At 47.8% G+C, this 27,603-nt stretch overlaps 1 protein-coding gene and 1 long non-coding RNA gene across 4 annotated transcripts in view; one reads left to right on the forward strand and one right to left on the reverse strand.

Moving 5' to 3' along the window:
• Positions 1 to 27,603, reverse strand: part of ITGA3 (integrin subunit alpha 3) — a 469,598-nt gene that overhangs the window by 113,827 nt on the left and 328,168 nt on the right. For all 3 annotated transcript variants that reach the window (XM_069634365.1, XM_069634363.1, XM_069634364.1), the window contains one exon: positions 9,395 to 9,541. In XM_069634365.1, coding sequence (XP_069490466.1) covers positions 9,395 to 9,541 — 147 coding nt within the window. The remainder of the gene's footprint in view (positions 1 to 9,394; positions 9,542 to 27,603) is intronic.
• LOC138520631 (uncharacterized) lies at positions 19,027 to 20,808 on the forward strand. Its single transcript, XR_011282824.1, has 2 exons — positions 19,027 to 19,191; positions 19,906 to 20,808. It is a non-coding gene; the product is annotated as an uncharacterized lncRNA (long non-coding RNA).

A 27,603-nucleotide genomic window follows, 5' to 3' on the forward strand; every position in this document is an offset into this window, starting at 1 on the left:
CTGGAGGGCGTCCTTAATATCAGCGATGATATCCTAGTGTACGCCAAATCGGAAACGGAGCATCTGTCACGCCTGTCCAAGACTTTTGAACGGCTACGTCTGCTGGGCCTCACTTTACACAAGGACAAGTGCGAATTTCTGAAGACGGAGATCGAATTCTTTGGGTTCGTATTCAAGGCGGATGGGGTGTCACCAGATCCCCGCAAAGTGAGAGACATCAAGGAGGCGCGCCCGCCCGAAAATGTCACGGAGGTGAGGAGTTTTCTGGGGATGGTTACTTACTGCGGCCGTTTCATCAGAAATCTCGCATCCCGCTCTGAGCCCCTGAGGTCGCTCACCAAGAAGGACACCACCTGGCAGTGGGGCCCTCTGGAACAGGCGGCATTTGACGATATTCGAGGGGCGTTAGCGGCGCATGACACCATGGCATTCTTTGACCCGAGCCTGCAGACGGAGATCGTGGTGGACGCCAGCCCATATGGGCTAGGGGCAGTGCTCACGCAAGTGGGAAAAGACCAGGAGGTCCGGCCAATAGCATACGCCAGCAAGGCCCTGTCTGACACTGAGCAACGTTACTCTCAAATCGAGAGGGAGGCCCTGGCGGTGCTGTGGGGCTGTCGGCACTTCCGCCTCTACATTCTGGGGCGTCCCGTGACCGTGGTCACTGACCACAAGCCGCTGTTGCCGATCATGGCGGGCTCGTCATCTCGCCCGCCAGTGAGGATTGAGCGTTGGATGCTCGCCCTGCTGGAGTATGGGGTGTCATTGACCTATCGTCCCGGTGCCAACAATGCGGCGGACTACCTATCTCGACACCCCAGGAACGACTCGCAGGTGTCGGCGTCGGCGGAGGAAGCCGACGAACACGTCTGCCTGGTCATAGAGACTGCGACACCCAACTCCATGCAGGTGGAGGAACTTGAGGCGGCTTCGAAAGGCGACGAGTGTTTCTCCATCCTGAAGGAGGCCATGCAGAAGGGTGCCTGGAAGACAGTGCTGGAGGCGGTGGAGCGAAGAACATGTGAGGCCAGGGTCACTCTCGAGCAGTTGTGGAGAGTGAGAGAGGAACTAACATTCTCCGAGTCGGGGCTACTGCTAAGAGGGGAAAGGATCGTAGTGCCCCAGGCCAAAGTGGCACAGGTCATCGCGCTGGCGCACCAAGGTCATCAAGGGGCCCCCAAAACCAAAGCTCGCCTCCGTCAGAAGGTGTGGTTTCCTGAGTTGGAGCGGAAGGTGGAGGCGTTCGTGGCCTCTTGTGTGTGGTGTCAGGCGGCGGCCCCGGCCCAGAAGGAACCGTCCATTGAAGCAATGCCCCGCGGGACTCGACCATGGGAAGTGGTGCACGCCGACTCTGGGTCTACATCCAGAGGCACGCATTTTCTAGTGGTGGTAGACGAGTGGTCGAGGTACCCGGAAGTTGAGTTTATAGACTCAGTGGCGTTTGAGAACGTGGTGGTGGCGCTGGAGAAGATCTTTGCCACTCATGGCCTCCCCTCTGTGCTGTGCTCGGACAACGGAGCCCCATTCCAGGGGGAGAGTTTCGCAGAGCTCATGAAAGAGTATGGAATTCAACACCGGCGGGTCACCCCGCTGTGGCCCCGCGCCAACGGGGAGGCCGAGCGAATGATGCGCACCCTCAACAAGGTGTTCCGCATTGCCCATGGAAAAGGGGAGTGTTTGCAGAGGGCTCTGTACGTATTCCTACGAGGGTACCGCACCACCCCTCATTCGTCTACGGGGGTGGCTCCGGCAGAAGCACTATTCCAGCGGTGCCCGAGAGATGTCATACCGGAGGTGGGGGACAGAGACCCCGCCGTCATCGACAATGAGCAGGTGGAAGAGGACAGACAGGTCAGGACACAGATGGAGAACATCCAGAGGGGGCTCAGACCCCCACACATCGCGCTGGGGGATGAGGTGCTGGTAAGAAATCGTCGCCCTCATGGAAAACTGTCTCTCACGTATGAACCCGCCCCCCTGGACGTGGTAGCTGTTAAGGGGTCAATGGTGACTGCATCGGATGGAACTTCATCGGTTACCAGGAATGCGTCGTTCTTCAGGAAGATTGGTGACCCCAGAGTGGACAACCCGGACAACCGAGAAAGTGAAGGCGCTCTGGTTGAAGGTGGGGGAGAACGCGCCGTAGTGGAATCGCCGGCTCGAGGCGGACCCAGTCCAGGAACACCAGCCAGGGACGGTGGCAGGAGGTACCCCCTGAGATCAGGGCGTGGGAAACCTGCCCGTCTCAGTGACTATGTTACGGACTGAGCTGGGAGGCTGACCGGGGACTAATGGTCAGGCCATGACAGGTACACACGGGGGATCCGGGGTGGCTGTCAATAAATGGGGGTTTTTGTTGAAACTTATAGAGTGATATGTGTCATAGATGTGTGCTAGTTAAGTACTCCTATTTCCAATTTGTTGTTATGGAAAAGGAGGAGTGTGGCGTTGCCCCTTTAAGGGTACGCACGCGACGGAGTGACGTCAACTCCGTCGCGTGCCAGTTTAAATAAACGGGGCGGCTCCTGGTGACGTCAGTTCACCGGGGAGCCCACACCGACAACATCTCCGTCTCTGTATCTCATTACCACAGGGGGTGGGGGGCTCACGGAGGCGGCCCATCGAAGACCGCTAACAGCGTCTTTAACCCTCGGCGGACCTGGGGATTCCTTGATATTTTTCGAGGTTTATGTAAGATGGCTTGAAAAGTACACAATTCAAGCCATCTTTTATAAAGCTTTGCCGACGGACAATTTTGTCCGTAGTCAAAGCTTTATAAAAGATGGCTTGAATTGTGTACTTTCAAAGCCATCTTTTATAAAACCGAAATGTTTTTTAAAAAAAATGGCCTGAAAAGTAGGCAAACCGTAAGGTATGCACACACACATATATATGCATGTTATATACCTGTGTGCGTACCTTACTATGGTTTGTGTTCTTTGCAAGCCATCTTTTCTAAACATAGAAATACATATTTCCCACATTGGGAAATCAATTATAGTTAGCTTCATTCATTACACAATGTACCTTTCAATCTATTTTGTGCATTTGGTTTTTGCCATTTGTTTGTTTTGTCCTTTGCTGTGTGTTTGTCTACGTGTTGGCATGTGTAAAGGTTTATGGTGTATTACAGAATGCCGGGTGTGGGTTCTGTAGGTTGGTGTCAGCTGTTGGTTACAGCTCTAGTCCTGGTATTACAGGATCCCGGGTGGTCCAGTACGGTGTGTGGTGAGTTTTTGTGATACTTTCAGTTACAGTGCATGGCGATGGTGTTAGTGAGTTTGTGACACTGTTGGTTACAGTGCGTGATATTGCCGGATGCCGGGGTGTGTCATATACAGTGGTGTTGGTGACACCGTTGGTAATAGTGTGTGGTGATTTTTGCCAGCCGTTGGTACCGCGGTTGTGGCTGAGTTCGCAGAATGGCCGGGTGGATTCTGTAAATGGTGATTGTGTGTGGTGTTTTATAGAATGCCGGGTGGGTTCTGTGTTTTGGTTAGTCACTATTTGTTACATTGCTCCGTGTGTTACAGGACGTTGGTCGGGTTCTGTGGGTTTTGGTGGTTGTTGTAGATCGTGATGGTTGTTGTTTACAGTTGTTGGTGCCACTGTTGGTTACAGTGTGTGTTGACCTACCTTTGGTAGAGTACGTGTTCTGGTATTCGCTGCATGTAGTTTCAACTAGGTTTTGCGGTGTAAGGAGGGAGAGGAGTTGGTGTTTAGTTCCAACTGTTGTTGGAATTCCAATAGGTTTGTTATTGTTTGGGGACATGTTTCCAGTTGGTGGTTGGAGCCGAGTTTGGGTTTCATTTGCTTTTGGAATTTTCCATTTGGAGTTGGTGTTTTCACATCTAGGTGTACCAGTTCCAGTGTTTCCATTTTCTCTGGAGCTTGTGCGTTTTCGTTTTCAAGTTTGCTTTGTCATTCTAGTTAACAGGTTTTGTAGTTGTCATCAAGGCATGTTCCAGTTTTTCCATTGCTGGAACTTGTGCACGTTAAGGCGGTCACAGCACAAAATGGTTTTCATGGGGTCATCAAGGGGTGTGACTTTACAGTATGTTGGTAATGTTGTGGGACTCTCTGGTATGGCTCCACTGTTTTTCTGTTGCTTAGCATGCATATGTCAGAGAATTGTGTTGGTGGTCTTAATTGGTCTGCGTGCTGGACACACATGGATTGTGTGATAATTGATTGGAAGTGTTGTGGATTATTCCCCTTTTGTTGAATATTAGAGAGGGAGACGTGTTGTAATGGGCATCTGTGTGTGGGTGCAGAAAGGTGTGATGTCACATGGAGTCTGGAGTGTTGGTCTAACTGGGTTCTATGGGTTCTTACAGTGACAGAGTTTCTGTGCAGGCTGGGATGGATGCTCAGTGCTCTGTCCAACTATATTACCTGTGGTCACAATCAGGGAACAAACATACCCAACAACTTACCTCCCGACTCCAGCGTGGTGTGTGAGCCTGAGAAGCCCATTACTTCACAGTGGCTACAATAAGGCATTCTTAGTACACTGCTTATTCAGAGGGCTGTCTGTTTTAGAAGCAACATTGTAAAATTACCAATGTTTTTAAGGCTCACATTATTATCCCCATCCCGACTGGAAAAAGATTACTATGATCATACTGTTTGTTTAAGTGCATCTATGAGGATTTGTGTACTTTTCTGTTTGGTTTAATATGAGATTTGTGTACTTTCAAAGTCAATTCTGTAAAACAGTATTGTTTAGCACTTGTAAGTCAAACTTTAATGCATTTGTGTACTAACCACAACTGAGAAGATATGTTTGAGTTCCAAAATCGAAGACATGGTTGAAATCCTAGTTTTGCTATTTAACGAAAGTGTGTGATCCTGGGCAACTACTTTTATCTCACTTTGCCTTTTCTGCCAAAATATGGAGGGCCTAAAAGTTAATAATGTCCATAGTGCACACTATTAAAAATCAATTATGGTTTATTGTATCGCGGCATGGATGTATATATAATAATCACTGTGACTAGTCATATAATGCACATCACAGAGGTATTTGTCTCTTGGCTTACTCCTGGCAACATCCTGTAGTGCAACTTCCCATGATGTCCTTTAGTATAAAAGATCAATATCATATTCTGTGATTTCAAACGTAATAGGCCTATAACTCACTAGGCAAATTAGGGTGCCTGCACATCTTTTGCTGCACAGGGCATCGAAAATCCGAGGACCCGCCCTGGATGGAGAAAGTTCTTTACTAACGCTGAAAACTATGCAGAAGCGAAGACAGGCATAGCATGGAGATTGGGAGGCCAATAACGGATGATCATGGGCTTGGTGTGGCGCAGTGCTGGGAAATGCTCATAACGCCTCTGGAGCAGGCTTGGACTGGCCTATGGTGCAATAGGGCAATGCCTGAAACAAAAATGCAAAATGCTAGTGTGGGCCAGTTTGTTGGGTCAAAGTGGGTGTGGTGAGTTACTTCAAGATGTTGCTAGTCGTTTTGACCATTGTTCCTGAATAATTATTTTTTACATTTCACAATTTGTATTTCATTTTATCCAAAAAATACCCCTTGGGTACTATTCAAACAGTCTTACAAAGGAAGGTGAGATCCCCTCTACTGAGAAAGAACATGGGTCAAATACCCTGTTCTATGGAATTTCTTTCTTCCACGGTGTTTGTAGACCCTCCTGAGTGGAAGAAATTCAATAGAACAGGGTATTTGACCCATGTTTGTTTCCAGTAGAGGGGCTCCCACACTCATTTTGAATACTATTCAAACAGTATGTTTGAATAGTAGAATGGTGACCCTCCTGTGCATTACCGCCACTGATTGGATAGCCTGCGAGTAATACTGACAGCCATTAAGGTAAAACAACTGCCACCAGCCATTCAAGTGACTTGTAATTGTAACAAAAAGGTTACCAGGTAAGTAAGAGAGGGGATCATCCCCCTCCCCCTCACACTTCTTGTTACTGCATTTGCTCGATCCGAATGTCAGAAGGTCCAGTGAGACAGTTATTGTTATCTTTCCCGCATGTCCCCCCCCCCCCTTTTTGCCTTGTGGCGCCTTGATACACCATTTGTTGTATTGGCGCCTTACAAATATCCAATAAATAAATAAATACATTGTATCTCCCCAGCACCCCACATAAAATAGGGTGTGCTGGCTCAATAAAATAAATGTAAAGGGGATGTGAATCCCACTTCTTGGGAACAGTAGTTCACCCAAGAAATAATAACATAATTAAAAAGGGGAGCCCAAAGGGGCAGCCCAGCCAAAGCCCAAAAGTTATAGCAAACTATTAACTCCAATCACACACTATGGAGACATAAAAAGAGTAAAAGACAAAGATTCCCACTCACCTAAGGACAAGGAAAATCACCAAGTCCAAGCAACATGTTCTGGGGTTGACAGGTCAAAAAGATTTATCATTAATATGAACATCTTACCTAACAATGATATATGGTCTTGAGCAGTATCCTGGCCCTGAGGGGAAGCCAGTGTGGTTTGTGTAGGTTGGGGGTGATTCAGTCAAATTTCCATACACTCATGGTAGGACATGCTGCAGCGTGGTGGACTGTTCTTAGGGGAGGTAAGTGAGAGGCTGTGAGCCCTGTCAGGAGTGCTTTTCCCCCATTGATGCGCAAGACCACAAAGACCTGCACTAGGCCTGGAAGTCCAGCGGCAGGATGAAGGGTTTGATTTTGCAAATGGTGGACACTTGGAGCCTTCTTGGCTAAGTGTTTCTGGAAGGACATGCTGCTATCAATGATGCAGCCTAAGGATTGTGCTAAATCTGACTGTTGCAGTTCAAATCCTTCTAAAATATGGCTAGGTAATCGCAGAGACAATTGATGTCTGTGGGCTTTTTGCTCTCATGTACAACTGAGTATCGTGCACATATTGGTGGATGGCTACATCAGGATCTTTGAGGAGTGTGCCCAGAGGCTCCATGTAAACGTCAAAAAGGATCAGTGAGAGGATGGAGTCTCCTATCTGACCCTTCCTCAGCATTTGTATTTTGTATTTTAATTGTACTTTATATAGTGCCTTTGTCCAAAGAGCTTTACATAGAGAAAAACAACGGTACATAAAAATCAAAGTGCATGTCTACGTTCATATACTTCCGGTAACAGGCAATCAAGGACAATGAAGCAGGTGAGTTTTCAGGGAAGAACGGAACAGAGAAGTAAGAAGTAATGGAATGGAGAGACAGGGGGAGCAACTTCCAATGGATAGGAGCAATGAGCTGAAAAGAACGAAAGCGGGATTGAGCACATTGGGGGGTTGGGGAACATTCAGCCTGAAAAGACCAGAAGAACAGAGAGCGCGAGAAGGAGTATAGAAAGAGAGAAGAGAAGCAAGATAGCCAGGAGCGAGCCCGTAGAGAGATTTAAAAACTAAAGAAAGAAAGTGAAATTTAAGTTGAGAATGGAAGGGCAGCCAACCAAGAGAATCAAGAGAAGGAGAGATCGAGTCCCGATAGGAAAGAAGACAAAGTAAACAAATAGATTGATTTAAGAAGAGCGAGATGTGAACAAGGAAGGCCAAAGAGCGTGACACAACAATAGAATAATAGAGAAAAAAATAGTGAAGAGATGAGAAGTTTCGTAGCATGAAAGGTGAGGAAGGGACGGACTCTGCGAATATTGTAAAGGTGAAAGGGACAGGAACGAGATGTGAGAGAAATATGGTAGGCAAAAGAAAGGTTACAATCTAAGTGTAGTGGGGTGAGGGGGGCGAGTATGGGAGCCTGGATCCCTATAGAAAGCAATGGCCCAGAGATACGTCCACCTGGCTAGTCTGTTCTTCAGAGGCTTCGAGGACATTGAGTGCCCTCCCAGATCCAACTTGGGTCCTTCCTACCTCTCTCCCTGGCTGTTCAACCAATACCTGGCACTCCTTGGCCACCGCATCGCCGCTCTCTGCCCCAATTTTCAGTGCTATGCGGATGATACCCAGCTCATTTTCAGGCTACCCTCGGCCTCCTCCTCTCCTTCCCTCATCTCTGACTGTCTGCTGTCCAGGAGTGGTGTGCCGCCAATGACCCCTGCCTTAATGCCAGTAAGACTGAGATTCTCCTCATCGGCACACCCACTCCCTCCTTCCCTGCAGCTCTCTGGCCGACCTCTCTTGGCCCTCTTCCTGCTCCCACCTGCAAGGCTACAAATCTCGGGGTCATCTTCAACTCCACACTCTCCTTCTCTCCTCACATCTCTGACGTCTCTAAGAAGTCACACTACCAGCTGCACCTCCTCAGAGGTATTCTTCCTTTCCTCTCCTTCCCCCAGAAGCTCACTGTCTCCAGAGCCCTGGTTCTTTCTAGGCTGGACTATTGTAACAGCCTCTATCTAAATCTGCCTGCCTCTACTCTCTGCCCTCTGCAACTTATCCAGAACAGGACTGCGAGACTTGTCCTTGGCCTCAAGCCCTGGGATCGTGTCTCTCCAGGACTGAAATCTCTGCACTGGCTCCCAGTGGCTGTGAGGATTAAGTTAAAAACCCTCTGCATTGTCCACAAGGCCATCTGGGGCCGCAATACCTTCAACTCTCTCTTCTTAAATATCTTCCTTCTCGAGCTCTTCGGTCATCCGCCTCCAACTCCCTCAGGGTTAGTCGCTTCTCCAAGCAACCAGTTGGTGGTAGATCTCTCTTCGGCAGGGGCCTCCTTCTGGGACAGCCTCCCTGAAACTTGAGGAGAACCATCTCCGGTTCCGGAAGCACCTCAAAACCTTCCTTGTTGCTTCTGCTTTCTCTCCCCTTCTCCCCTGCTGAATTCCTGGCTAAAACTGCACTGGTTATCTGGCCACCCTTCCTTATCTCTGGCCCAGGCCACGTCAGTTGCACACCTGCACTGCCTCCCTGGCAACCCATGCACCTGGGGACTGTGTTCTGTATCCCTACAGTTCCCCTACCAGCGCTTATGTCTGAACTTACCTTGCAATTGCCACCAGCTGGCCGTTTTTATTTAACTTATTTATTCTACTATCCCATGTACTGCACTTTCCCCTCTCCCTCCCCCCCGCACTTTTCCCTTTCCCCCTTCCCATGCACTTGCACGATCTGAATGACACCTGGCCTAGTAAGATCCTTGTCTGTCTTCCCTTTGTTCCCGCTCCCTTGCCTCATCGCGCCTTGAAACACTTGGGTATAGGCGCGTTATAAATGCCATATCATATCATATCATACGTTGAAAGCAGAGTGAAGGTTGGACGATTTGAAATTCCCCTCAACGGCACACAGTCGAAAGCCCAGCTGGGGAAAAGCCCTGTCAAGTGTAAAAATTAGGCAATTGATAAAATGCTGTTAAATGGTGTCTGGAGAGATGGCTGTGCAGTGAGGATGCAATGAGCCAGCCAGCAATGAGCGGCCATAGACCCTGCTTTGTCCCGTCAGCCCCCATGGACACTATCTCACCTCAGTCTGATCAGTTGTGTTTTGATACTCGTTGAGGACAGGGAAGTTGTCCAGGGAGCGCACCATTTGCCGAGCCTTGATCTCCTTCTCGTAGATGGAGTAATTCAGCGACAGTTTGATAGGGTGAAGCTTATCCCGGATATTGTCCTGCAAGCAATGATAAAAAATTCATGATCAGAGTCAAGAGGCACTGAGAACTTGCGCACAGCACAATGTACATATACCGACAAAGGAGAAAGGGGAGGTTTTTTGACAGTATGCTATGTTTCCATATTGACCAATCCACTTTGATAAACAGAACATCGCACATTTCAAGGAGTCTTGCCTCCTATGGCAGATCTATATTCTACTAAAACCTGCACACAGCATTAAAAAACCTCATGAGGCTACCAGTCAATTAATTTGATGAGGCAACTAGAGTCTGTTTAGATGTTGTGTTGTTGGGGTAACAGGTTTACTATGGATTGTGTGCAGAGTTTCTTAGGTTTCTTTTCCCCTGGAGCCAACTTGCCTGTATGAGCATCCACCTGAGTCGGGCATGGGGGAAGGGACATAGACAGTCAGCGCTGGAAAACCAACAGCTGATACCAAAAACAGCATACAAGACCAGAGGGGGCAGATGATTTGCTTCCGTTTCTCACTGTCCTTGGAAAAACCTCCCAGAAAACACACAGTGACTCCTCAATTTAAGGTCTTTCAGAGCAAAACTGAAGAGCCATATTTTCTAACAAGGCACGCAAGAGGAATTGCCTCTGGAATTCTTCAAAAGATAAAGAAGAATTTAAGATGTTCAGTCAGTGCGCTAGAAATAAATACACCTGAAAATCTGAAAATTATGTGTGGCCTAAAGAGTGTTTGGGCATTAAAATATGGGTTGATATTGGTGATGGGGATATTGATTGTCCTTCAAGTGTGGCACTGTGTCTTCTTCGATTCGCTGTGCTTCATTACGAGTCCGGCGGTAACCGCGGCGGTAAAACCGCCTGGTTACCGCCGGACTCGTATTACCATTCCGCCTCCGTGACTCCCGGAATTACCAGGGCATTACAGCCCCGGTGTCCCGGGAGTCACAGAGGCGGAATGGTGTTAATCCCCATTCCCATTGAGTCCTGTAGGACTCAATGGGAATGGGGAAGTGGAAACACCGGCACCATCTCGCGATGGTGCTGGTGTTTCCACGTCCGCCTGCAGGCGGGAGGTGTTCAACCCGCCAGGTCAGACCTGGCGGGAAGATCACCTCCCGCCTGCAGGACTCGGACAGTCCGGAATTAACAGTGGTGGCGGGGTTTACCGCCACTGTTAATTCCGGACCGCCCGACCCGTAATGAGGCCATGTAAGGTGGCCAACTGTGATTTGTACATGCAACACTGTCTTTCTTTCACAACACCTCACTGCACTGGTTGGTTTCTTCCTAGCTTATGAATGGATTGCTAAACATGGCTTTTTGTCGTATTGGCGGGTGTCTGTTTATGAAGAGAGCCACCGCAAGAGCACTCCAACATCAATCTGATCACAGAATGTTAGACATGTGAAATGTCACGAAATCAAAACACAAATCTGCAGCAGAATATAATAAAAATGGAAAGAATAAAATAGGCCAGTTCTGCTAACAAGCACAAATGCCCCAAAACCAGAATCCCTAGAAGTCTCTCCCGCCCCCAGTTCAGAGTCACTGAGCAATGCACTGAGGGTATGCAAATTATCTCTAAACCATGGATTTTCCTCCAGAAATCAAAACACTCCCCTCCTCTTGATGTTCACCGCCATCAATCTCCTCTCTCTACACAACATCCTCCTCTGCATATGCTGCACCTCCCCTCATGTCTCTATTCCCACCCTCCTCCTACTGGCTCTCTCTACTACCACCAACTTCCTCTTTCTAGCTAGTTCCTACCTTCTCCACACCCTCTGTTACCACCTCTGATCTCACAAACTCTCCGTCCAACTCTATCTCCTTTTCTGGTTTTATGAACTTGGCCTCTGTCCCTGACTTTGTCTCAAATCTCACAAACTCTTGTTACATCACCGTACCCCCCAAACACCAGTCTCAGCACTTTTTCCTCCACCTCAGACTCCCTGTTTGGTCTTCTCAATTTTCCTTAGACCTCTCCCTCTGTTCTTCCAAACTTTCCTTCAACTTCTGTTTGTCCCACTTGTCTCACAAATTCCCTATCAGATATGCAGAGTGAAGTGGTTACCATTCAGAAAGCAATAATGACAGGAGTAGAAAAGATATTGGGCCTCATTACACGGTAAGCGATAACCATGGCGCTATTAGCGCCATGGTTGCCGCCGGTATTTTAACGTGTCCGCCTTGGTGGATGGCGGAATTACCGCCCTACTCCAAGGTGAGCAGGGGCGGTAATTCCCCATTCACCAAGGCACTTCCCCATTCCCATTTTTGCCCCCATAGGGCTCAATGGGAATGGGGAAGGAGCTAATTACGGTACCGCAAATTGCGGTACCGTAATTAGCACCAAGGTCCCTTAGCGGGCCCGTTCCTTAACGGCTGATAAAACCAGCCGTTAAGGTCGGGTCCCGCAAAAGGACCTCGTAGTAAGGCGGTAAGGGTTTACCGGTACCGGTGCCCTTACCGGTACCGGTAAACCCTTACCGCCTACCGTGTAATGAGGCCCATTGCCATCTAAACATTGAGGAATACCGAATGTGACACTCAATGTATTTAAAGCAATTGATGTACTGAGAAAGATAAGCATGTTAGGATTAAGGCTGCAGATAAGGGGCGAAGTTCGATTTTGGCCTGCAAAATGTATGACAATGAAGCATTATGGTTGCTATTGATTCTGGGAAATTATGAAAAACTGGCAAGTCATCTAATGCAGTAAAAATGTACACTAAATATCTCATGTATTTGCTCTTAGAAATTGAGTTATTTAATGAAAGCAAAGCTGGACACCAGCCTATTGTAGCTTGCTTAAAATGCACAATAAAAAGAATTCTCCATCAAGACCTACCTGCTCAAGTTTATGGTTGATTTTGGAACCATTAGCGAAATACGTCGACTATGTCATTAAACCTTGATGAAAACACAGGCATAGCTTAAAGATACCAGAGAATGTACTCAATTGGTAGAAGGCTGTCCGCGATCCACAGAGACAGCTTTTGGTTTCATTACACATTGAGTTGCTTTACACTAACATAGCTCAAGAAAAAGCACAAACAGTGATTAGGGAGTGTAGACCCCAATGAAGGGTTCAAAATGAAGATTCGACGAGCAGGAGCAAAAACCAGCTCATTGGTGTCAGGCATCACCCAAGTAGGGAGGAGTTACTGCTGGGGACCAATGAGCGAGTGCACAGCACACTGCAAATCTATCTTCCACATGAGATGCACAATAACATTTTGGCAATTATGCATGATACATTATATTTAAATGTGCCCTATGTGTGTCCCAATTCGTCTTTATTTCCTGTGACAAATTGTCAGATATCGTCACTTCTCCCCTATGGGGGAGCCCCTGTCCATGGGGCCTGGGAGGTGATGCCACTACCCAGCAGTCTCCCTTGGGGTGGTTCTCAGAAGGTGAACATCATGGGGAGGGAAAACCCCTGCGGGATTAATGATGACCTGGAGAGAACACAGTATCCTCACCACTTAGCTGACCTTAGTACGCTTTCCTACCCCCTCCTACCAGTACCTTCCAGAGTGTACACATGTGCCTTTGCCATACCAGCCAGGTATGAAGTACTGAGACGAGGAAGAGTGTGGACTCCTCAAGTGATCCCTTATGTACTGAGAAGAGGAAGATACCAACTGACTTACTGAGAATCCTCCACAACAGTACTGGGACGAGTAAGAGTGCAGAAGCATAAAGAGCACCTCTACTGAACGTTCTAGTTGTTATAGGAGTCCGATTGGCTGAGCTAACATTAAAACAGAAGAAGGAATTCCAAATCAGAGAGGCCCTCCCTGGAGGAACCGGGAGATTCGAACCCTGTACGAAGGAAGGAACCACAGAGGACGAGAAAGATACCCGCCTGCAGTTACGTCGCCAGATGGTTCGTTGTGGAACAGCTGGAGTGGGAGACAGGAGTCTGAGCACCCAACCGAAAGAGAAGGCTGGAGTAAAGGAACTGCCTGGGCCAGGCAGCTTAGCAGCAGGGAGCCGCTGCAAAGCTACCACAGTCCCTGGAATGATCAGATGAGGCCCGGAGGCCACAGGGAGCCGCTGCAGTCCTTGGAAGCATCCAGGACGCCAGAGAGAGGAATCAAAGCCTCTATGCAACCGCAAGACACCAGTAAGCACCCAGAAGAGGGTGGTGTGGGGGTCCCCAAAAGAGAGAGACCTATGCCTAAAGGGTCCGGGATCCAAAGGGACAAATACAAAAATGGTCCGGGCTCTAAGAGAGAGAGAAGCCTATGCCAAAAGGGTCTGGGGCCCAAAGGAGAAAGAAACCACAACAAAAAGGGGTCTGGGACCGGATACAGAGAAATAAACTAATAAGGAGGGTCTGGCACCCAACAAGGGGGAATGCCACCCAACCGGGTGTCACTCCTGAGGAAGAGAGGAACTAGGTCTCGGACACACATCCAATGACGAATTGCCTCTGTGATCATCATCGTAGTCACAGTACCTGGCAGGGTGGTGAACCAAGTAGACTAAATACTGGAGATCCTGAAGAGCACTTTGAGAAAGGCAAGGAGACATAGGCATGGGAGACATACCTGTTGATCTTATGAACATTGGTGAACTAGTCAAGAGAAGGAAATTATTCTCTTGGCATCCTGAAGAGCTCAAGAAAGGCCATGGGAAGGGAGCCATAACCCTTGGCTTATGAAGTGCCCTCCTGGCTTTGTGAAACAACTGTTAAAAGCCAGGAGAAGAACGACACTTGGCCTGGCATTGTAAGAACCATTGAGAAACCAAAGCCAGGTCAGGGGGGGCACCCCCCTAATGCTGGGAAGATACAACACATTTGTTTTGTGCGTTTTGATGGAATACACTCAAAGAACCTTTTTGAGATTTTTGATTTACATTCCTGGAGAAGAACAATTTAGTTTGCTTCACCCAGAACTGAACTTTGTATTGTTGTCCAGAAGAAGTGAGCTATTCTTATGGACCAGGAAGACCACCCTTCTTTCTTAGTTAAGTTTATAGTGTAAGGGATGGAATTAAGCGTTCGACACAGGACGGTGGACTATTTGCATTAGACTGACCTCCTGACAATTTCCTTAGTATTAGCTGAGGCAGGGAAACCCCTCTTAGAACTAGGGTGAGTCAGGGTTTTCTGTATTATTTGCTCGCTAATAAAAGTCTGTAGCCAAAAGCATGCCACCTGTGTCTCGGTCTCCTATTTCTACACACACACTTACATTCTCAAAAGTCAAAGTTAATATCACATATACATATATGTAAGGTGCCAGTAAGCCTGGGGAGCCAAAGTGTTTGTTTAAGCTAACCAGGCTCTCCTAGGGTAGAAACAGTGGGTAAATAGCTGCCAGCAATTTTAATCCATATACTGTACCCACAAACCTCATCATATGTTGGGCAGAATTTGCCTTAAAAAGGAAAGGTTTGGTGTTCAAACATCAACACTGTGCCCAATCTAAGGGGACAGTCACAGGCTCATCCTTTGTGCCTAATCTGACAAATGTATTGATGGCTGTGTGAGGAGTCAGGAATGAAACTCAGACACAAGTTTGCCATTTCTTTGGTTAAAGACTTTTATTTAAAAGAAAAAGGGGTTGGGAAAATGCCCGGCTCTAAGAGGAATTTCCCTATCTAAACCAAAAACAAAGGATTTGTTGGTGTCAGAATGTCCAAAAAAATACTGTCTTGTGTCCAAAGTTCTATTCTGACCCTCATACTAAAACTATGCTCTAAGGTGAAATGGGAAATGTCTAACCTTTGGGAGGTTTTGAAAAGTGTTCACAAAATAAGGAATGATTCCAACACAAAGGTTCTTTGAGAATAAGACTTACAACCAGCTAATCACCCTGTACCCACTAAGCAGGGAAACCATAGCGGAGTTGCTCACCCTGATCCAGGAAGAGAGAGAGCAGGATCAACATCAGTACAGCCTCATCCCCGGTGCTGAGGCTTGTGTCAGTGGTACATTCCTTGGCAACTAGCACCTTTCAGCACACCGTGGGAATGCTGCATGGCATGTCCCAGCCCACATTTCCCAAAGTGCTCATGCAGGTGCCAGCAGCCCACATGCCCAACGTGATTTCTCCTCTGAACTGCACCCATGTGGCATTGGTGCCCCCCTCCCTCCCCCCCAGGAATCTGAAGAGGCATACCGCAACCAGAAGCAGAATCACTCCCTCAATATCCAGGTCAACTGCTATCCAGACCTCCTCATAACACACTGCCGGTGTGCCCGTTTCCCGGGTTCCACCCACAATGTCATGGCCCTGCGGAACAGCACACTGCCTAGATACATGTAGAGGCACAGAGGGCAACTGACATGGATATTGGATGAGTACAAGTGCTATCACACAAACTAATCTTGCAGCACTAGTGAAATGCCATGTGAGGGGGGCATCACCACAACTGAAGAATGCATGTCTTGTCAAGGCCCTGGTGAACGTGAGGGGCAACCCACAGGACTTGGACATAAATGACAATGCTATATGTAGTAAGTCTCCAATGCTTATCTCACACACCCACACACACCCCCCCTGCAGAAGTGTTGTATGCCTCTTAGACATTCTCTTAACCATTATATATTCATTAAATAATGACAGGAGACAGCCTGTATGTCTGAACTCCTTTATTCCTCCAACATAACTGCATAACTGCCCCTCCTCTCCATTCCATTCCTTCTCAGGTTCTACCCACTAAACATCCCACATTCTAGTCAGCTACAACACCTCCCCCTTGCTTATCATAGAAGTTCACCATCTCCATCAGTCTGACAGGATCACCTCTACATTTGTTCAATGAGAGACACGAGGGCTTGCGTCTTGTCCTTTGAGGGCGACCAGTGTCCCATCGAGCCTCATGGGCATGCAAACAAAGTGGTGAATGTCCACAAGCCTTAAGTGACATGAGGCCAAAAGGTTCTTCATCTCTCCTTTCTCCATCCAGTGACATGAGACCAACAGGTTCCTCATCTCCCCGTTCCCATGTTTTTCTCCTTCCAAATCATCCTGAAACATTTCATGAAAGAACAAAGTATCCTCAGTTATCTCACCATCATCCTTTATAGCACTTGCCATGTGCATTTTGACGGCCGCCGTGACTATTAGTAACTCTGGCTCGTGACTGGATTCCATCTTTCTTCGCTGCTTCTGCCGAACCCGTATATTCTCACTTTCACCCACTGGCACCTGATGCTCTTCAACCCTCCTTTTGCGAGTTCTCCAATCTTTGTCTTGCTGTATTTTCTTACTTTCCGTTGCTCCACCTTCTTCACCTTTTCCACAGGGAATGTGGGTTCTGAGCTGATATTGACTCACCGGTTCAGTGGGAACACACTCAGTCACTTCATGAGAGACATTTTGATAACTTCTTCGCATTTGTACATTGGCCTGCTCTTGACTTGTGGACAATTCACTTTCTGCTGTGACCAGTCTTTGCGCGTCCCTCTTGTCCATGTACTCCCTCTCCCCGACCTCACAACTGGAGATCTCAATGTGTCGTCTTTCTTATTCGATATTACACTGGGTCTGCATGTTGGTAATAACAGGGCTCCCTCTCTGCACATGGTCTGAAAGTGGTTTCCTTGCCTACATCGCCTACACATTCGACCAAGGGCTGGACATCGACCTTTGTGTGGAAATTCAAATCCACATCTATAACACTGTCTTCCCAGTTCACTTCTGATGGTATCATTCAATGCGCTTTGGCAGGTCATCATGTTCGAGCGTCGGGACAGCCTGTTATATTTGATGCCAGCTACAGTGCCCAGTTCCCTTTTATTTTGCATACTGGCTGCTTGCGCTTCAATCCTTTCATATACTCTTGCCAACTCCAGGATATCTTTCAGCGGGAGAGGTGTTCTTCCGAAGCTGTGATGATGTGCACCCTTTAATTATCCTTAGCCTAATCGCCTCCTCATCACTAAAGTTTGCGAATTCACAGTTCACTGCCCTTCTTTGTAATCGCAACACAAATTGTGCTATTGTTTCACATGACTCTTGTGTGCACTGTTTAAAGGCATAACATTCATAATCCCAATTGGGAGGGACCACCAATCATTCCCTAATAGCCAATGTCAATTGTCGGTATGTCGTTCTTTCCTGAGACAGAATAGCTGTAATATTCTTTATCTCTTTCCCTACCAAATTTTTAAATATGTCCATTTTATTCAGGGCATTCTGGTTTCCCACTGCCCTCAAAAATCCTTTAAACTCCTCCATCCACTCCTCCCGGCGCTGCCCTAGGTCATCATATGGGTCAAGCCTGAACGGATCTGGACAGTGCAGGTAATTAACCATGTTTGTAGGCATTGTCTCAAATCCATCTTGAGTTGGTGATGTAATATCTCGATTTGTATTGTCAGAAAGCATGTTTGCTTATCTCTTTCCTTTCTTGTCCTATGTACAGTTCGCTGGTTTAAACGTGGCACACCTAAACTTCTAATATTTCCTCCCTGTGCATGGCCTTTGTGGCATTTATGGGTGAACTATTTACTCATTAAATAATTCGTCATTTGACATTTTCTGTGCAAATGACAACATAAAAAACATTGTGAAGTGAGAGTGACGCATGTTTTATGTTGTCACATTCCAACATTGCTTCTTTGCTTCAAGGTTATGATGTCTTATTGACTCTGTGAATAGTAATTTTATTATTCAATATGTCCACACCACTTCACCTTAACTTCCAACAGCTAACCACAATGGAGAGTAGTAGTCATGTGATAAGGAAGTTGACACGGTGAAGGGAAAGTATGATTCAGACTTGTCTCCTCTCCCCCAAGTGAATGCTCTGTGAACCGCTAGTTGCTTTCGAGTGTTTTCTTTTTTTTTTTGGACACAAATGTGGCTCTCGATTGTGTTTGTGCAGGATTTTAGCAGAAGAGTTCTTTGCACGCAGCCGGCATGAAAGGGCTCAACTTCTCAGTACTGTCACTTCTCGTATTGCAGTCCCTACTCAGCCTGTGTCGACTAAAGTGACCTAGACCATGGCAAGCCATCTGTTATATTACATTGCTATTTCTCTCTTTATTTGCGCCTTTGGTTCTTGAACTCTTTATTTATGAATTTGAGTTTCTAGTGACTGTGAAGTTTGACTATATATTTTGTACTGCATCAGTATTGCCTCGTTATCCTTCCACATTAGTATGTTTGCATGTCTGTGCGTTCATATTCTGCACTTCCAGTCTTCACTTTGCATTTCTTTCATTAGATTCACCTTCACTTTGTTTAATTAGAATCATTTTTACTTTGTTTCATATGGCATTGCATTTATTTCATTAGATACACTTTCATTTTGTTCTGTATTGTATTTCGTTTCAATCAGTGCACGTTGTCATGACAACATCTGTAATCCGACATGACATTCCTTCATCACTTCTTTACTTTACAGGCAGTATTATCATGCCCTAGACATTCTATTCATTCATCATCTTTGCTTTGCATATTTCACAACACTGCTTCATAACGCTGAGCTGCGTATGCCACAACATTGAAACCACTTTCATTTTCAAACGCTTCTCTGTTTACTCGTTGGCATTGCTATGACAACACTTGTTATTTCTCCTTTCACCCAGACAAGTATGGCGTCACGCTCATTTACGCACTAAGGTCTCTTACTCTGATCTTTTAATGTTACACGACGGCAACCTTCACCGCTCATGGAATTCTGCGCCTCACGCTTAGTGAGGTTCGTTTACACTTAATTTTCTTTAAAAAAAAAATGCTTTCCTGATGTAGCAGCTCACTTGTGCTATATACCCACTAATAGCAGATTCAAATGATCATATCCGACGGTGGCACAGCGCCCTAGCATTATTCGTAAACGCATGCACTGCAATACAGCATAATATAACGTTTGTTCATCCTGTCCTTTGAGTTTGTTTACTTTGTAGTTTTAAAAGCGCAGCACTTTTTACCGTCTTCATACTTGCTGCAGTTCCTTTTTGAAATAATGTCAATTTCGTTTTCCCCACGTTATCTTTGCTGTGTTTGCTCTTATATTTTTCATGTAAATTCTTCCTTTCTTCCTCAGACTACTCACTCCACTTGTCCTTTTCCAAATTTCATTCAGCCACCTCCTCAGGCTGTTTCTCCTTCATGTTGTATGTCTCTTTTACAATCTTTCTTTGGCCCCTTCCTTGAGCAACCTTTTCTTTCCCTCTTCTCCGGCCACCTCTACAGGCCCATTAGTGTTCTTTCCAAGCTCACGGTGCCATACATTTTTTTTTCTCCATTATATGCGTGGATCGGTCATCTCCTCGTCGCCAATTGTTGTATGCCTCTTGGACATTCTCTTAACCATTATATATTCATCAAATAATGACAGGAGACTGCCTGTATGTCTGAACTCCTTTATTCCTCCAACATAACTGCCCATCCTCTTCATTCCATTCCTTCCCAGGCTCTACCCACTGAACATTCCACATTCTAGTCATCTTCAGCTACAACAAGAAGCACAACTAATCACCCGTCAGGGCACATGAATGAAAGCAACACACAGGCCCAACACAAGCACCATGGCATCCTGCCATGACAATCACAGACCCTGAAAGCGACGAGTGCTGGCTGTGAGCTGTGTGCATGGTTTTACATGACAAAGTAAATTAACTCCCATAGTGAATGACTCCACATGCAAGTAGTGTGATGGTAAACCATGTTGGGCGACAATACTCTTGAAATGCATGCACAGAGTGTCCATCAACATGCCGTTGTGAAAGGCCACACGTTCACAATGCTCAGTGACTGACACATATGACCTTTGCCTGTGCTGATGACTCTGGATACCCCCAGTTGCCATGGCTGATGACACCCGTGCAGAATCCACAGATACCACAGGAGGGGTCCTACAACGAGGCACACATATGGACCAGGCGCAGCATCGAAACCCCCACAGCCGGATCTTTGCCCAGCATCGCAAGGTGCGGCTCCGTACGCCATCTGGCTCTGCATCAAGCTGACCTTTGGCCTGTTGAAGCCTCCTTACTGGTGCCTACACAGGCATGGAAAAGCCTTAATGTACAGGCCAGAGAATGTCGGACAAATTGTTCATGTCTATGCCATGCTGCACAACATTCGCCTCAGGACGGAACATCCCTCTGCCCCCTGATGAGGACATGCCACCCCCAGAAGGGGAGTACTCGCTGCCTGTGGGTGCTGCCCTGCCATGCATTAAGCGTGAAGAGCGTAGGGATAGACGTCTTGTTCGGCAAGTACAGAACAACAATTTATTTTGGAGCAGTGATATCGACATGCTATGCACCTCTGTAAAAATAGTAACGTTATGAATTAAACATGTACACAATGAGGAATGTCTGATCATTGTTTCAAGTGTACTATTATTTAATTAATAAATGTGATCACACCCTCCCTACCCACCTCCCCACAACGCCATGCACAACACACCCTCCACAGTCCCCTCCCCACAATGATATCCCCAACACGCTCTCCCTCCTCCCCACGCTATCCCTAATACACCCTCACCCTTCCCACAACACAATACCCAACACACCCTCACTCTCCCCACAATGCCACCCCCAACACACCCTCACACTCCCCACAACGCCATCCCCAAAACACCCATGCCCCCCATCTCCCTTGTGCCTATGTACAGAGTGTCATCTTGCCATTATAAGCCTGCTCCGGCACTGTTGGAGCCAGATGGTGTGCGGAGTGGCACCTTGGGGTGCTGGGCAAAGATCCCTAAGTGGGGGTGATGGAGATGGATTGGTCCTGCATTGCCTCAGCAAAAGCCAAGATGCTCTCGGTCATCTCCCTCACCCTCTGTACCATGACAGTCAGGGCATCAGATGTAACAGTGTATTCCAGTCGGTCCCAGTCCATGGCCCTCGCTATTCTCTGTGAGGCACCCTGAACACAGTCTTAAATTGTCTGCAGTTGTTGGACTTGTGTGTCCGCCAGGGTATCCATGCGCACCTGAGGCTGCTCAATGGTGTCCAGCCTCCTCATATCGCATCCTGTGAGGATTGTACCATTGGTTGTGGGCTATGGCGAAGGCTGGAGCTGAAGCAGGGCAAGCCGCAAGACCTGCCACCCACAATGCCACCCGTCTTACTCTCCAACTCCAGGCCATGCTAACTATGCGGCTGGTCGTCCCGCTCAGGTGACAAGGGGGTGTCATGGGCCAGTTGGGTCGGTGCGGGCGCAGCTCTTTGTGTTCGCCTGCCAGCATATGGTTCCCCTATAACAACCACTCTGGCCGGCTGTTGGGTGGCGGTTGCAGATGCAGGAGGTGCAGTGCCTGCAGCTGTGTCGACATCACTGCCATCGGGTGCTGTGCCGGAGCTGGCATGTGTGGCGTTGCTGGGCCCTAGTGTCCCACTACTGCCCTTTCTCATTCCCTTCCCATTGTGGGGCGGTGCAAGGGTGGCGGCTGTTGGCGTAGCTCTGGAGGCCAGGCCATGGGATGTATATGGGTCTGCATCTTCCTCCTCCCGAGTCACCTGTGAAGCTGCTGGGTGAACAAGCAAATGCTGTTAGTCATCATGCATAATTGTACATGGTCTTGCTTGTCAAACATGCTACATGGTGGAGGGACATCATACACATGTGGTCTGATGGTTATAGTCGATTGCAGGCCAATGCATATGGCGAGTGCAAGGTGGGGGTAGTGTCTGCTGTTGGGCATGTGCTCTTTGCCTCTTGTGCTGGCAATGTGGCATGTACATGAGGTTGTGCTGGGGTCCCCGTTTGCACTTGCCCTTTCTAAGCACACATGGGGGCTGCACATAGTTCTATGTGCTCACAGGCACATTAATGCTGCTGTGCATGGGTACGTGCACAGTTGCAAACCTCCCCTTTCATGCAGGGCAGGCCTTAGCCCTGGCAGCACCCGTGGCCAAGATACATTTGGCAGTGGGGTGCAACATTTGGGGTTGCTGTGCCACACCAGCATGGGGCAGCCTTGATGACCCATGCTGGTGTAGCAGCATGGCATTATCGAAATAGAGAGCGTCCTGCTCCAGTGCTGGAGCGGGGAGTTCATTTCAACAGAGCGCCGCTGCTATACCAGCATGGCCTCCACATGTACCTACGACAGCAAGTATGGAAGAATCTGTGGTGCCGTGACTCTCAGAGGGGTAATCTTCTGCAACCGTTACCACGTAGCAAATTGCTTCCACTTATGGGTCGTAGCACTTCAAAGTTGATGACGCCCTGGCTTGGGCGAGGACCTCTTTGCAGTCCGCTGACAGCTCATAACCTCCAAACTAAATCTGCAGGAACCAAGCCTTCAGGTTCAGCGATCCTGGGTCATGATAAAGGATTGTGCCTCCCTCTCTGGTGAGCAGATCCGGAAACACTGGCAACTTGACTGGAGGCGACGCTGACAGAAGATCTGGGTACCAAATTTGCCTCGGCCACGCCGGAGCGATTGAGTATCATCTTGCATTGTGTTGATGACACGTAGCAGGAGCGGGAACGTGTACAGAAACAGCCCTTCCCACAGGAAGGAGAACATTTTCCCCAGGCTCCTCGGCTGGTGGAATATGCTGGCAAACGTCTGGCATTTGGAGTTCGCCGCTGTGGCAAACAGACCAATCTAGAGTCTGCCCCACTCAACAAACTGGTGGTGCACCTGATCCTGACGAAGTTCCCACTCATAGGAGGAATGCAATTCCCTGCTGGGGGAGTCTGCGATGGTGTTCTGGACTCTGGCAGGTGGAGAGGGACGAGGAACATCCCCTGTCCGACGGCCCAGTGCCATAAGTCCTTAGCTTCCTTGGAGAGCGCTGGTGATCGAGTGCCCCCCGCTTCCTGATGTAGATCATGGTGTGGTGTTGTCCTTGAAGATCCTCACCACCTTGCAGTTTAGAGACGGTAGGAACGACTTGAGGTCCCAGAATACTGCCCATAGCTCCAGAATGTTGGTGTGCAGATCCTTCTCCTCCGGCAGCCACAGGTCTCTGGCATGCAGACGTCCGGTGTGCGTCCCCCAGCCTTCCAGCGAGGTGTCTGGTGACCGTCTTCTGGTATGGGGGTTCTGAAAACCTGTGCCCTGGGCGATGTGGGTGCGGACCCCCCACCACTCTATTGCCCGCTAACAGGTAGCATTCAGGTGATGGAAGTGTTGCCTCGTAATTGAGGCACCCCCTGTCAGGCCACGCCCCCCCCCCCTAAGAACCACAGCTTGTGTCTGTAGGCTACTTAAGGCACTTGGTAGAAGTATAAACTATCTACAGGGTATATGCAATGCAGAAAGGAGAAACACAGAGTACATTCTTCTAAATAAATCAAAAACAGCCAAGCAGAAAACAGCATGAGACCCGTTTGAGAAGTTGTTTACAACAGGTGGTGGTGATTACCACTAGCTGGAAATGAGAGAGCGCGAGGCAGGTGACAAAGTGCATAAAACATGAAACAATACAATACAGTCCAAGTACAATATATCAAACAACTGGAAGTTTATTGAAATCCTTGCGATACCTGTGACAAAGTCCCATTACAGTGATTACACGCTCCTCGTGTTATGCATTGCAGGCGCTGGGAACCAGGGACATCCGTGTTGTAATGGCATCTTGGTGTGGATGCAGGATGGTGAGTTCACATGGAACCTGGAATGTTGGTGGGACAGGGTTCTTGGGGTTCCTACAGTGACAGTTGAGTTGCTGTGCTGGCTGGGGTGGATGTCCCAGTATTTCTATCATCTGACTTACCTTTGCTCACAGTCAGGAATAAATGTACCTGTAACATACCTCCTGACTCGTGAGCCTGAGGACCTCATTACTTCAATCCGCCTACCATGCAAAGTGCTATCAGGAGGAGGACATGGGTGGGATTCTCCAGAGTTCCTACCCCTCTGCGAGTCCCTTTTAGTTGCCACCAAAAAAAGCAACTGGGCCAAACCTCTGTTGTAAACGTCTGCTGTCTAAGGCGGGTGAGCCCTTTACCCAGCGGTTATGTTGTCTGGTAATGTAGTAACTTCTTGTTCACGCAATCCTTAGCGGAGGGCGGGCTAAGTCGCGAACATCGGCTGCACGTGCATATTTCAGCAGTGCTGCTTGTGACTACAGCACGGCTTTTCATGCTGACTCACGATCAGGAAACAGCACCCTTACCTGGCTCCTGAGCCATCGCGGTCCCCCATATGGTCCGGGGAGAAATATGGCGTCTCATGGCAGAACAGCTGGGGTTGAAATTTTCCATCCACTCATCTTCAAAATGATAGAGGGACCATTTCAACCCTCGACAGTCACCACAACAGCAGCAACTAGATTAATTGGCGAACAGAGCAACAACGATCAGCTATAACCTTGATAAGAGAGGAAAAACACCTGTAAGGGCCAATGGCAGGAGTGGGAATAACCAATTCCAATCCAAGAGAAGAGAGAATCTGACGGCAAATTGAACAATGTTAGCAATCTAAAGGTAATATATTTTATGATAGATCAAATTTGAGAAGAACTGGGGTAATAAGCCCAGAAGGGGGACCTGGCCAGATGGTAGGAATATCTGGCTATTCTCATTTCTACCATTTTGAATTTGAAAGAATCAACCCGCCCTGCAGAATAACTTTGTCAGAGAATGAAATATCTGGCCAATGCAATTCCATGGTCCAGGGAGGGTGACCCCTAGTTGTAGGGTAGTAACATCAAAGCTTAACAAAAGACCTGAAGACAGGGGGAAGACATACTTATTGGTAGGAGTGTGGCAAAAGGTATTGATAATGGCCCAGGCGCGGGTGAGAATATAAAGGCCTGACAGCCACCCTAAGCAGGCAGGGGAAATAATACTTGCATGTAGGAGTGTCAGGAGGCAAGCAAGGTGCTATATCTCTGGCACTGCCAATAAGCAAGTGTGGTGCTTTATGTCCAGGACTGAAACTACCGAGAAGCAAGCAGGGTGCTTTATCTCCAGGACTGAAACTACCAAGAAGCAAGCGGGGTGCTTTATCTCCAGGACTGAAACTACCACGAAGCAAGCAGGGTGCTTTGTCTCCAGCACTGAAACTACCAAGAAGCAAGCGTGGTGCTTTATCTCCAGGACTGAAACTACCAAGAAGCAAGCAGGGTGCTTTATCTCCAGGACTGAAACTACCAAGAAGCAAGCAGGGTGCTTTATCTCCAGGACTGAAACTACCAAGAAGCAAGCAGGGTGCTTTATCTCCAGGACTGAAACTACCAAGAAGCAAGCATGGTGCTTTATCTCCAGGACTGAAACTACCAAGAAGCAAGCAGGGTGCTTTGTCTCCAGGACTGAAACTACCACGAAGCAAGCAGGGTGCTTTGTCTCCAGCACTGAAACTACCAAGAAGCAAGCGTGGTGCTTTATCTCCAGGACTGAAACTACCAAGAAGCAAGCAGGGTGCTTTATCTCCAGGACTGAAACTACCAAGAAGCAAGCGTGTTGCTTTATCTCCAGGACTGAAACTACCAAGAAGCAAGCGGGGTGCTTTATCTCCAGGACTGAAACTACCAAGAAGCAAGCAGGGTGCTTTATGACCGAGAATGTGCCTCATAAGTGTCTTTAGGGAACCCTGAGGAAGATCATTATTGCTATAGCTAGTCTCTTGATGCACCTTTTTTTTATTACACACCCTGACATCATTTATCTGGGTGCCCCGTATTATTTGTAGTCGAATCCCCGTACTAAAAGGTTTTCAATTTAAACTTCTAGCTTATATGTGTTCAGTTCATCCTCCTTTGCATAACTATCATACCTCCATAGCGTTGTTAAGTCAACAGTGGCAGATAAAACTCATCCTGCGGCACAGAGTTTTCGAATATAATTTGCAGCCACTTTGTGCAGTTGTGTAATACATGATTGCTATTGTGTTTAAATAAACTAGACAGGTTGAAGTTTTACTCACTTGTGCCATGCAATTCATCCATTATGGAAGGCATCAAATATCTGTAATTCAGCGTTAACCATCCGTTCCGCCGGGAGGAACGCGTGGTAGCGGCCCAGGGCTCGAGTTACAGGCCCGAGCGTAGGGAGAGCGCTTAACTAGGGCCCTGGGACATTACCACCCATTCCAGCCCTTGGAATGGGTGGTTAACGGTATTAGTACATGTCCCATGGGCCATGATGAGGCTAATTTAAAGTATTTTCTTTCTGTGAACGGGACGTCCTATTATACAACCATGGCCACCATGGAAAAGAAGGCAGGGCTCTGTATGCAGCCCCTCTTCCATTTCCATGGCGGCCAAACGAGGAAGAGCAGAAGGAGTGGCAGTGGCTGTAGCCGCTACCTCAATGAGGCAAGTAGGGACGGGGGATTGAAAACAAAAGGGAACAGGGGGTGGGGAGGGTGGGGAGATGGCGGGCAGGCCAACTGGCCATCAGGCGGCTTGGAACGTGGTCTAGATCGGCAGTTATCAGCCCGCTTTCCTAGCCTCCTGATTGGATGGCTCCCATGTGCCCCCCAGGATGCTAATAGATGTTATGCCAGGAACCATCAAACTGGTGATATGTTGACTATTTGTGTCTGTATAAAATATATAGCAAGCCTTGAGGAAGCGCCTTTTTTTGTGAACCACATGCAAGTTTACACTTATATAAGAGTGAGTCTCGTCTGAATAACGTTACTTTGTCCAATCCTTGAATATGACGGCTTATGACTATTTTCTTTCTATATACCGAATCAAGTAGATCCTTGCTCATAATGGAGAAATTGAACCGCACAAATATTTAAAACATACAATCTTTCCAATGGCATTCCTATATCCATACCCTGCAAAATCCCAGGGTTCAAACTTGGGCCAAAGTGGGAATGCCCAGATATAGCCTCCCATCAATGAACGAGGCTTAGGTGCGCTTGGAAATGTCATGGGCGTGTGTTTTGTTCCGCCAAAAAAAGCCAGGCCTGCTCTGGTGACACCTGTGTGTTTGGAGCTTTGCTTATCTCATCACCATCGCCCTCCATTATTCCCAGAGCAGACTGCCTAGAGCACGGGCATGGCACAGAGTTTGGTTCTCTATTGTCCCTTAAACAGTTGTTTGGAGGGGCATATGTCTAGGCCCAGCACTCATGAAACAGGACAGGTTGCCTCCACAGCCATCACCTTGAGCTGGCACGGATCCACATGCCTCATAATTGGGTCATGTGCTTCCCTCTCCCTGGCCCATCGTCTAAAGCTACTAT

This window comes from Ambystoma mexicanum, chromosome 13, assembly GCF_040938575.1.
Source record: "Ambystoma mexicanum isolate Mex_15411 chromosome 13, UKY_AmexF1_1, whole genome shotgun sequence".
In the NCBI taxonomy this organism is placed as follows: Eukaryota; Metazoa; Chordata; class Amphibia; order Caudata; family Ambystomatidae; genus Ambystoma; species Ambystoma mexicanum.